We start from the raw sequence: 12,688 nt of genomic DNA, 5'->3' as shown, positions 1-12,688 counted from the left end.
ATTAATTAATGAAAAGTGTAAACCTCTAGCAACATTCAATAACCTTTAGCAAGTCCACTCATACTTACTTTAACTGGTGAAAATTCATAGTCAATATATTCTCTCATTAATGACAAGTGCAAAAGATGAAAAGTGGTTTCTTCTGGGGCACTTGCTCTGTAAATTATTAATACAGTTCAGTAAGCTAATTAAAATGTTACATTTCATAGATTAAAATGTGAATGTTTAACACTGAATAAATACAGTGTTTTTGGTTATTTAGCAATTTTGTTTAACTTCCTTTGCTGTCATTTTAACAATTTTTGCAGCAGATTACCTTTGTGATTTTTTGCCACCAAACCTGACCTCTTCTCTTAAAAGGGAGAAGTGTGGCTCATGACTTGTCAGCCCAAGTATTATCTATTAAAAAAAGTAATTTAATAGAATCAATCATTTAAAAATGATCAATAGTGAGTTATTCTAGCAGCATATTATACCGATATCAAAATATCTCATTGACATCCATGAGAATAACATTGCCCCTTTCCACAATGGATAGCATACTACAAAACAAACTGCTTGCATAATGCATACAACCCTACAAAACATAAGGCAAACCAGTAAGAATCTTGTGTGTAAAAAAATCTTTGCAGTCTAAAGAGATTCTTTTACCATTACTATTGGCATTTATAGTCAAGAATCTTATTTGTTTTTAAGTAAATCATGTTTACATGTAAACGTACCAAGTCAGCATCTAAACCATAGAGACAGTGCCTTGTGTTTGGATCATGGTCAGGCTTTGCTTTTTCTGATCTAATAAATTCCATAATTTTATGTTCTCCTTCTCCTGGTGTCTGAATGAAAAGAAAAAACAAATTAATAAATGTTGAATTAATAACTATTAATTTAAGAAGTGTTATAAAAGTAAAAAATAACCTCATGGCCTGATAAGTAGACAGTTATGCCTTGCCAAGATTTGTCTGTGGAAATCTTCATATTTACAAAATACTTCAGGTGTTCGTGCAACCTGGCCATGAATTCTGTCCCTAATAACAGAAATCTAAAAGTTACACACTCATTCACTAAAATCTCAAAAATATTTTTTCAAGTATCATGGAAACATGTATTTCTTTAAAAAAGATTTCACAATTTTCAACAGCACTAATATTGGAAATTATGTTAAACATGTACACAAGTATAAAACAAATTTTGAGGTTAAACATAAACATCTCTATTACATTATTTCAACTGTTTTCTGATTTCAGGAAATACAGCCTCACAAACCTGGGACTACATCTCCTCCATTAGAAATCTCCTTAGTCAGAAAAAAATAAGTTTAGTCAGACAGAACGTAATGGTGGAGTATAAAACTTTCAGATCATTCAGAAACAGACAGAATCCATATATGTGTAAAATTGGGAAATCGTTTATTAATTGGTTTTAATGTAAGATGGAAGTACTTAATTGAACAGAAGAAACAGTAAAGAATGAATAAGAATAAAATATAGCCTGCAATTCATGTTGTATCTTTAATACTATGATATGAGAATAGGGGTAGGAGAGAGGGCATTCTGTAAATGTTTAGTTTGATTTCTGCGGCTGATATATTTGAAAATCACATAAAAATAAGAAATACAAAATGAAGAAGTTCAAAATAATGTAGCAAAATAACAAAAATCCCTACCTGGTGTAATGCAATTAGAATCAAATCTGGATTCAGTTGGAAGAGTTTCTCCTTTTTCTAACGCCTTCTTAATTTTGTCTTCTGCTTCCCTTGCTGACCTATAACAACACTTTGTACTTTAGTGCTGAAATAATCTGATAGCTACATATGTATTACAATCTCACAACAATTCTGTAGAGATTATGGTAGAAATATCTTCAGATTGCAGATAGTCTTTGCAGGCAGAATACCCATGCCAACACTTTCTCACATATATAGTTTCATTAGCAAAATAAATTTAATGAAAGTTTTATATTATTTAATTTTCATTACTGTATAGCTATAAAGTTGCATGGAATAGAACAGTGGTCCCCAACCTTTCCAGCTTTGCAGACCGGCAGTAGAAGCAGGGAAGAGGGGATGGTTTTGTGTGCATGCCCAATGCCTGTGCAAATGGAGCTTCGCGTGCTCACACGCTTGCCCACTGCTTACTTGGACTGGGGGTTGAGAACCCCTAGAATAAACACAATCTAAGTCACAAGAGTTTTGTTAATCTTCTATAGAACTGAATAAGCCTAAGTTGTGATAACTTTTCTATAAAGTTGGAAGAGACCACAAAAGTTATTTAGTTCAACTCCCTGCAATGAGTAAGAAAATAATTTAAACCACTTACGAGAGGATCTCTTTAAAAGCTACTGAAACAAAAGCACCCACAACCTCTAAAGGAAGATCTTATCGTTAGGAAGTGTTTCCTAATGTTATTACTTCTGATCCTAGGTTCTCTGGAAAATAGTTTGGGTTTATTTTCTTAGCTGCATTTTTAAGCAACTTCTATTATTATATTATTGGCAACACTGAATCTATGGACAGATAAGATCATCCAAGCAGTTGTGAAACAAGTCCAACATCTCCCCCTGAATTGAGAGCAATCCTGGAGATTGCTTAGCAGCTATCTGATGAAAACACTTAAAGAATCTTTCTGACAAAGACGAAATAGACAATCTACCCGCTTTCCTATATTAGACTAAGAAAGGCATACCACAGTTTATAAAGGCACAACTATTTTGAAAGTTCAGAAGTGTATGCATCCCCAGAAATCTGAAATTGTCATTCTAATATAACATATAGCAGAATTTAACATATAATTAGGACATAATTATACACTAATTGTATTTAATAAATGAAACTGGTTTTATTCAGACAATAACATAAATTAAACTATATCAGGTTTCCATTTTCCTAACCTGCATTTTGGAAAGTTGGCCATGAAATTCTAAAAAAGTGCATACTCTAACACAATAATAAAACATGAAAAATGACTGGATGAAAATACTTGATGATTCAGTGTAGTTGCAAACTGAAATGTCACATGCCCATGCAGACATATGCAGTCATTAAGTCATAGATGTCAAAGTCGCTGCATCACGTGATGTGTCGCGACATATCATGACTTTTTTTGCATTGCCGGAGCTGGGGTGGGCGCAGCCTCCATATGATGCAAGCAGCCCGTGGGCCGGCAGTTTTACACCCCTGCATTAAGTGAATCATTGCAGGTCATAAAATATGATGTCATATGACTACAACTTGCAACTTCCTGCCGGATTCCCCATTGATTTCACTTGTCAAAAGCTGGCTGTGAAGTTTGCAAATGGGGATCATGTGACTGTGCACCTCTTGTAAATGCACACCTTACCAAGCAACTGCATTATGATCACGTGACTGCAATGGTAGCAACTTTGAAGACCAGTTGTAAGTCTAATTTTTCAGCATTACTATAACTTTGAACATCCCAGACTGAGTTCAATAGTCAGTAAGCAAGGACCGCCTCTGTTCAGTCTCCCCACATGGCTTCCCTTCAGTAAGAATGATTGGTTTGAAGCCAGCACCACTTATTCCCTCTTGGGTTTCCCTTTGGACCAATGGTCATGGAAGTCAGTTTGTTACCAAGAGCAGGAAACATTTCTAGAGTTCCATAGTTTTTCCAGATAAAAAGAAAATAGCTTCGAATGAGCAATCCTACATTCACTCCTATGAATAATCATAAGAGATATGAAGAAACAAGCATATTATATCCAATATGCAGGAAGTACAAAGAAAATAGAGAAAACAAACAATAAATCAAAAACCCATTTTACGTACATACCTAAAACGTCTGCCACGTTGCTGGTTCATTTTTGCTCTTGGAGCAACTCCATCAACTGCCATAAAAAAAACTTTTCTTGGTTTAATAATGCGAAACAAAACTTCTAAATAGTGAAATATATCAGCAAAGATCTTATCTTCAGAGATTCGAAAATGAACATCATCATCATTGGGATGTGAACATTGATGAATAATGCCATTCATGTCCAAATATAAATTGTCAAATTCTGGAATCTAGGAAACACATTAAATATAGAAGTTGTTTTATAAAGACAAGTTTTGTTATATTTCTTTTACAAAAATTGTACCTTGCATTATCTAATTTCATTTTATATATTTGGAAAACACATATGCTAATATTCAACATACTCTGCTTATAAGAGGTCACATAAATTCCATAGACACATATATCCTGTCTTCCATGAAAGTTTTCAGATTAAAAATAAAATTCATAAACTGCTAAAAATAAGGAAGTCTTTTTAACATTAACAATGATTCTGTAGTGATTACATTAGCTTTAATTCTAAACTTTCATATTTTAATAATGCCATAAACTTTTATAAAGGGCATTACATAGGTCCATATTTATTTATTTATTTATTTATTTATTTATTTATTTATTTATTTATACGGCTGCTCACTCACTTTGAGTGACCCCAGGTATCTTACAAACAATAAAAAAAACCTAATATAAAAAGAGTAAAAACAATAACCCCCACTCTCCCAAGCAACAACAAACCACTTAATGGGCTCCATCCCACTTTGGGTTTCCCATACTAGTTGGCAAGCCCAGGCCTTCAGGGCCTTGTGAAAGAGTGTCAAGGACACTGCAATTATCATAAATCTGAGTCAATTGTCAAGCATCCGAACCTAAATCACATGACCGTGGGGATGCTACAACAGTCATAACTGTGTAACTTTTTTCAGTGTCATTGTAACTTTGAACGGTCAATAAGTGAACTGTTATAAATCAAGAACTACCTGTACTTGAATGAAAATCAATAGAAAAAAAGCAAAATAAGTCTGCACAATATTTCCATTTAGAACTGTACTTTTAAAAAGAATTTTTATCCAGAAATTCAACATTATTTTTATTCTGTATTGGCATAATAAAACTGACAAAAATGAATATGTAAACTAATTATCTACTAGCACTAGGGGTGTATAAAAATCATGTTACAAACTACAATGGCTATTTTAGAAACAATATTTCTCTGAAATAAAGTGCACTATCTTTAATTTAGCATTTTATATTGATTTAAAACAGGACTGTTTAACTGAAATGCCCTCAGGAAAAGAATGTCAAGCTACAAAGCAAGTAATAACTGATAATATTGCAATTTATGATACTGCACTTAAATTCACACAGTACTCTTAAGCCAAAATCAATTAATAGTATTATGGCTTATACTCAATGCAAACTGTTCCTAAACTGTGGGTCAATAGGAATTTCATATGATTATTTGTGTAATTGTGCTAGTTAGGACTATAGTATTGTTTCCCTCTTTCTCAGCATAATCACTTCTATTATTATTCTTTGTAATTCTTTGTATGTCTTTCAGTTGTTGGCCAGTATAAAAGAAACTGTATTGCATTTTTAAATGTAATAGACACGAGAAATGCTACATTTTCCCAACATATCGCACATTTCCATCAATCTACTCATGTTCTTCCTTGACTCTATTAAAAAGATAAAGTACACCAGGATGCGATGTATATATCCGATTTAAATTTTAAAACAATACTAATAAGAGTAGATGTAATCTCTTTGGGCTAAAAAGGAAAAAGAATATTTCTAATGATGTGGAGAGGTTTTTCTACTACATCATGAAGCAGAACTGAAAATAAATTGCCAGGCTCCAGACAGCTACAAATAAGCCACTCTCTTCTCCGCGGCTTTCCACACAAAATGAAACTACAACGTCGCTCGGAGTTTCATAAAACTCTTTCCAGACTCGGGTTTGTTTCTAAATGAGAAACAGCAGCTGACATTCTCGGTTAAAGGTCAGTTAGGAAACTTGTAGCTTTTCTCTCGGGCACATTCCTGTTCTCCAATTTCCCCTCCCCTGAAAAAAAGATTAAGCGGCCTAAAATTCTTAGCCGGGCCAAAAAAAGAAAGACTCCAAAATGGTAACTCCACCACAGAGCTTTCCAGGTGGGGATCCGCGCAACAATTCCAGAGGCAGGCGCGGCTTTATTGCCAGACGTGTCCGTCACACTAGAGGCCCCTCACGAGGAAAAAAAGATAATCGCCCCGGTGCGAAGACTGGGCAGCCTCTCAGCTTCCCTCTCCAGAACAGGGAAGCGCAAGCCACAGCTGCTCACCTGGTGCTCCTTCACCACCTGACTGAGGCAAGGATACCGCTCCGAGACCCACCGATAAAACTTCGGCACCCCCATAGCGGCCGGCTTCTGCCCTTTCTCTTAGCTATCTCCCGCAGCTCACTCGGACCTAAACAATCTCCTTTGCCACCTTCCCTCTTGGGCAAAACGCTTCCTTCCGCCAAGGCCCCAAACCATAGAGCGGGCCTCAACAGAACGGACGACTCGGCGTCGGAAATTAAAGGCGGCTGGCAGCGACTGCGCACGCTTCTTATCGGACGTCATGAGAATTGCAGGTTTGGTATCATCCTGTGTCGCCCGAAGTTTCCCATTGTTACGATGGTGGCAGGTGATGGAAGAGAAAAAGAGGCGAAAGTAACTTTTTCGGTTCCTACGCTGCCAGTAGACAGGAGGACAGAGGACTGTTTTAAAAGTATTCCCTTGAAAAGTCCATAATAGGACTGGGAAAAAGTGGAATGAAAGGACGACCAGCATCAAGGGAGCGAATAGATAAAATCAAACTAAATAGGAAATGGATTTGGGATGAAACATTTAAGCGTTCTTCTCTTAATATGCCAGGAAATCGGCACCTAACTAGCAGCAATCAATATATAGTATACTAGATATGAAGTTGGCAAGTAGAGGAAGGTAGAAATGGGAGGGTCTTTCTGGCCCTAGCTGGGGGAGGGATTGGTAGAGAAGAAGCAGGAGAGGTGAGGCTGGTTGCTGTACTATTGAACTGATGGGAAAATGGGTGTTTTCACAACTATCTGACTCTGGTTGGGTGTTGAGTGTCATGTAACTGGTTATTGGTGAATGGGAAGGTTCTAGAAAAGTTTAAAATTTTCTACTCAGCAACAGGCTCATTGAGCATGTGCGGGAAAACCTGAGTACGTGCCTGGAACTAGGTATGGAATGGAATGTCCACATGTAGAAAACAAAAGAATACCCATATATGGTAAAGTAGGAGGTAAGGTAGGATAATTGTGTCGTCTGATAGGTTTGTGACCTGCCACGTCAGGAATAGCTGACGTAGGTATAGGAGGAGATAGGGAGGGGTATAACTGCTGTTAGCTTCTGTAGGAGGTGTGGCTTTTCCCTGCAACTCTTGTGAGTGCATGGTTAAAGTTTCACCACGCTTTGCAAACCGTTTTCTTTTACTAAACTCAACTTTGATAATAAAAGAAACTTTATTCTGCTACTCCGAACCTCGTCTCTGAATTTCTTTCAAGGAATTCTACAAACAAATTGGGGGCTCGACCGGGATCCAATCTGCGCTGGGACTCTGAGGGGTCCTCCTTAGGTGCACCCCTTTCCTTTTGAAAGGAGGGGAACCACCCAGAGGACTGCGGAGCTCTTGGAAAACCCGTAAAATTTTAATAAAGACGAGTATTAGGAGAAGGGTGAATAAAGTGCGGAACAGCCTGAAGACAGACCGGGTAACATCTGCGCGCAGACCCTGGTGAGTACTGGTTTGAAAACACCAGAACACAAGAGTCCAGGGCGGTCGGGATAGAGTGTGTGGATGTGAGAACTGGCAACGGGGCCGGGTGGAAGTCCTTTTGAGGGACCTCGGGGAGGTCTGCAGGACGGAGTGAGTGAGGGGGATATTATTGAATATCCGGAGACGGTGACGTGTGGAACTGGAAGGAGTTGCTGGGAGGGACACAGGCGCACATACTCAAGATAGGCTGAGCACCCATAAAAGAAATGGGGGGCAATACAGGGTCGACCAATCCGGGGAAAAAGTGTGTTAAAAGGATCCGTAAAAACCCCAAACTTAAAATTGACCCGAATGGCCCTTTGGGCAAAATATTGGCTGGATGGGGATCCCCGCCCTATAACCGGGAGATTTTGAGGTTGGGGTTGAATAAAGAAGATATGGTCAATTTATGTTGTTTTGTTTGGTGGGAGGACGATAATGTGGAGTGGCCAAGGAATGGCTCCACAGATTATTTTCAGTGTCACAATTTATATAACTATGTGAAGAAAAAGAAATGTAAGAGTTTAGATAATGAATTAGATTATGTGCTAATTTGGGTGACAGATGATGGTAGCAACAGAACAGCAAGTAATGAAGCAGGAAAAACCTCCTAGAAGAGAGTTTGGGGATAAGAAGAGTCCCTTTGAGACAAGATATAGGGGGGATGAAAGGAACCAGTATGTTAATGGGAGTAGAGGAAGGGGATTTGGAGGATTTCAAGGTGGATACCAGAATAAGGAGACAACATGCTTTGGATGTGGAATGAAGGGCCACTTTTAAAAAAAAAAAAAAAAATTGCCCTAAACGCGCGAGAGAACAGCAAGTTTACTCAGTGTGGGAAGAAGAGGATAGTTTTTACTAGGGGAGGGAAAGGAGCTCATTGGCTTTTGAACAGCTCCTTGAAATAATAATAATAGTTATTGATTTGTCAAGAGAAAGTATGAAATGAAATATCCCTATGTGAAAGTGTTTGTACAAGCAGTTTGAATGGAAGTGAATGTATGGATATGCTGATCCTGTCTCTCTCTCTCTCTCTATGTGTGTGTGTGTGTGTGAGTGAGTTTCTCCCCCATTTAAACTGCAGGTTTTATTGTTTTAGCAAGTGTTTGCATGAGAAGAGTTCCATGGAGAATGTGAGAGAATTTATGGCAAATTCATGTGAAGGAGAGAAAGCTATTCCTCCCCCTTCGTTTTCAGCTGGCTGTGTTGCTTTAAGAGTGAGAGACAGAAAGAAAAGGGGGGGGGCTGCTCATTTTAACTTTTTTCTCCGCTTGGAATTCTGCTTTGGGAGGAAGGTGGGGTGGATGTGAAATTTAATACCCATTCTTATAGTAATGAAATATGAGAAGAACTTGAATACACCTATACTGTAGTTTTATTTTTATGTTTTTATGTCTGTGTGCAGGACACACTGATAAAAACATAATATCTAGGAGACCTGAAGGAATGGTAATTCAACCCTTGTTTAAAACGAAGGAGTTGAGAAAATTTTGGGATTATAAATGAGCTATGTTTTAAATAAAGATTTGTATGCAAACAAACTCAAGCAGAGTTGGTGAGCGCTCCTTTGTTGGCTCTTTACTAAGCAATGTGTTTGTAAATACGGATAAAAGAAATGGCTAGGGGAGGGATAATTGATACTTTTCTATGGTTAATATATGGTTGGTTATATGATATGTAGACAAATACATAAAATGCTCTATAACATCTAATGGTGAGGCTATTTCAATGCATTCAAGTTGATTTTAAATCATCTCAAGTAGGAAATTCCACAATATGAAAACTAATGACATGTTTATAAAGAATTAGATACTGGGGCTGTTTTCTGCTTTGTCTTATCTCAGGAAACAAGGCTTGCTGATCTAAACACCCCCTTTGAAATTTCCTGTCCACAAGTTTGAGGTGGGACAGTGGATCCTGATCCGAACGTGAAAGGAGGAAAAACTGCAACCTAAGTGGGAAGGACCATTCCAGTGTTGCTGACCTCTGAAACAGCAGTCTGGACGAAAGAAAAAGGGTTGGACTCATTATACCCGAGTAAAGAAGGCTAATCTTGAGGAGTCGGAAACATGGAAAGCATTTCAAAAAGAACCATTGAAACTGGTGTTAAAAAGACAATGACTTATATCCTTTTGAATATGACAATAGTGGCGATTGGGGGAAATTATGGATTGAGCCGCCTAGAATCTTTGAACCTAATGAAACTTGGATACAAATTCGGTGTTATAATGACAAAGAGAGTGAACACTGCCCCATGAACTGGATCTTTGAACCCAAAAATTTGGTGGTGTGAATCTAAGTTGCAACCAAACTGGCAGCAAGTAGGTCAGGAGAAAAGGTGGGTGACATCAAAAGGGAGAGTTCCAATACTGGAAAACTACTCAATATGGATGTAATCTGACTCTGGAAGTAACACCAAGGCAAACCCAGAGAGATCCAGCTTGGACTTGTAAAAATCAAAGTAGAGAGTGGATGAGTGGAATTACCCAGATGTGTGAAAATGCAACCAGGGGAGACCCAAGGTGCCATTGGATAGGGAAGGCCTTGTGGTACAGTGGTTGTGGCACAGAAGGGGAAAGCACTGATTATCTCTACTTTCTATGTAACAATACTAGGAGTCAGTATTTACAACCTGAATGGGAAGGGCTGCGTGAAGTATTATGGGAAGAACTTGTTCAGACTCATCAGCCTGTCCATTCCTTATCCCCTCCTGTTAGAAAGATGAGAACTACTGTTATTATAAAACAGACCACAACGAAGTTCGGACCCTGCCAAGAGTGCACAGAATGTATTAAAAAGACTAAGCCAGGGAATATAGTTACTAGTACCTTATTATATCACACTCTAAAACCAGAATGTAATGCTACTAAAGTGCAACCTTGTGTATGTAATCAAACTCAATATTTTAGGTGTTATACAGCCCAAGGGATGCAGTGCTATGAACCAAAAGCAGTAGGTCCAATTACTGCTAACATTTATGTATATGGATATAAAGGGGGAGTTACTGGAACAGAAGGGTTATTTGCTATAGCCCAAACTAAGGGAGGATACGTTGCCCACAATACCACAAGAGGAAATACCAAGCTGTCTGTGTGTTTTGACACTTGTAAAGCTATAAGGATAGGACAAGGACATGATAATAGACAAGGAATGAAGTGTGGTAACTTTGAGTGGGAAAAAGATTATATGAGGGAAGAAAAATATTTATTCCAAGTTGCTATGCCTGCTGCGAGTACAGGCCAGGTGGCTTTTGCTCCAAGTCACACTTATTGGTATATCACCAAGACCCCTTGGGAATGGAGGAAAGGACCCCAGGGGTTCAACTTGTCTATGGCCTCAGTATCAACAGATTGTGAGCCAGAACAGTGTACACGGATTTGCTTACAAATCAAGGCATCTGAAACCCCCTCTACTAATTTTTATTATTTTGGTATTGGTATAAATGGAAGAGGAAAAGATCCATATGGGTATATTATAGTAAAAGTGAGTTCAACAAAGTTAACTTCAGAGCCAGTAAAAGTATATTGGGAATATCAGGAAGAGATTGCAAAATTTAATAGTCTCCCTGTTCCACCAAAGGCTAAAAATATGTTTATCGCTTTAGCCCAAGAGGTTGCTCAGAAGTTAATGCTGAAAAATTGCTTCGTGTGTGGGGGAACCAATATGGGAGATGAATGGCCATGGCATGCTAGAGAAGCTAATTATACTGAAATTGAGAAATGGAAAGGAAATTTCACTTACCAGAACACCTATAATGAAACTTGGAGGATGTCCATTAACCTGGTGGGCAATATATGTTACTCAAGGAGTAACCATAGTGGGAGAACTAAACCTATGGGGTTCATGCGCTGTTTGAATACCTGGGAAAACAATACTTGGATATCACAAACGAATCAAAGTGTCCCTAACAACTCTTTATCTTTAATTCCCGAGCTAGCCTTCCTAAAAGATCCTGAAAACGATACCCTCCTCTGGACCACTCCTGATGGGTTATATTGGATCTGCGGAGCATTTGCATATAATATTCTCCCTGCTGGATGGTTTGGGTCTTGTATTCTGGGTGCTATACAACCCTCTTTCTTCCTCTTGCCATTACAAAGAAGACAATTATTGGGTGTCCCTGCCTATGAACATGTGGGAAATTTGGTAAGGCGATCTGTGGCTAAAGTGAGAGAAGGGTTAAAAATTGGGAATTGGAAAGATGATGAATGGCCACCCGAACGAATAATTGCTTATTATGATCCAGCTACATGGGCCCAAGATGGAAGTTGGGGGTATAGGACCCCAATTTATATGTTAAACAGAATTATCCGATTACAAGCAGTAGTAGAAATTATAACCAATAGAACAGTTGAGGCTTTAACTAAGTTGGCTAAAGAAAGTGTTTTGTCCAGAACATATATTATGCAAAACCGCTTGGCTTTAGATTATTTGTTGGCTAAGGAAGGAGGTGTCTGTGGAAAATTTAATTTAACAAATTGCTGTATACAAATTAACGATTCAGGCATGGTAATTAACCAGATAACGAAAGATATGGTTAGAATTGCACATGTACCTGTACAAACTTGGACAGGGATATTGGATGATGAAGGGTTCTTGGGAGGAATATTCAGAAATTGGAAACAGGCTCTGTTTACCTTGTCTGATTCCAGTAATAAAGAACCTAGTAAACAGTTCAGTCCACGGTATATTACAAGCCCAACAAAATGCTAAGTCCATAATGGTATTAAAAGAAATTGAGGACCAAATCCAGTTGTTGGAAAATATGAATACTTCACATCCAATGAAAACTACCAAAGAAGAAACTAGTAGGTTAAATGAAATAAAAGAAAATATTAAACTAGTGACCAAATAAGAAATGGGGGAATTGAATGGGAAGGTTCTAGAAAAGTTTAAAATTTTCTACTCAGCAACAGGCTCATTGAGCATGTGCGGGAAAACCTGAGTACGTGCCTGGAACTAGGTATGGAATGGAATGTCCACATGTAGAAAACAAAAGAATACCCATATATGGTAAAGTAGGAGGTAAGGTAGGATAATTGTGTCGTCTGATAGGTTTGTGACCTGCCACGTCAGGAATAGCTGACGTAGGTATAGGA

The 12,688-nt window shown here is 38.1% G+C and overlaps 1 protein-coding gene across 3 annotated transcripts in view; it reads right to left on the bottom strand.

Annotated features, from left to right (window-relative positions):
* Positions 1–7,008, bottom strand: part of XRN1 (5'-3' exoribonuclease 1) — a 62,301-nt gene extending 55,293 nt beyond the window's left edge. For 2 of the 3 annotated variants that reach the window (XM_039357420.1, XM_039357421.1), the window contains exons 1-7: positions 6,110–7,008; positions 3,786–4,018; positions 1,664–1,761; positions 916–1,025; positions 723–833; positions 317–399; positions 69–156 (exon numbers count right to left, since the gene is read on the bottom strand). In XM_039357420.1, the coding sequence (XP_039213354.1) occupies positions 69–156; positions 317–399; positions 723–833; positions 916–1,025; positions 1,664–1,761; positions 3,786–4,018; positions 6,110–6,184 (798 nt within the window). In that variant the 5' untranslated portion in view covers positions 6,185–7,008. The remainder of the gene's footprint in view (positions 1–68; positions 157–316; positions 400–722; positions 834–915; positions 1,026–1,663; positions 1,762–3,785; positions 4,019–6,109) is intronic. The other variant, XM_039357419.1, reaches the window with a different exon arrangement.
* Positions 7,009–12,688: the final 5,680 nt, after the last annotated feature.

The sequence above is a fragment of the Crotalus tigris genome, unplaced genomic scaffold (assembly GCF_016545835.1).
Source record: "Crotalus tigris isolate CLP2741 ecotype Arizona unplaced genomic scaffold, ASM1654583v1 scf7180000018923.2277400, whole genome shotgun sequence".
Taxonomy (NCBI): Eukaryota; Metazoa; Chordata; class Lepidosauria; order Squamata; family Viperidae; genus Crotalus; species Crotalus tigris.
The sequence above is the reverse complement of the archived record's forward strand: the minus strand, read 5'-3'. Positions and strand labels throughout refer to the sequence as shown.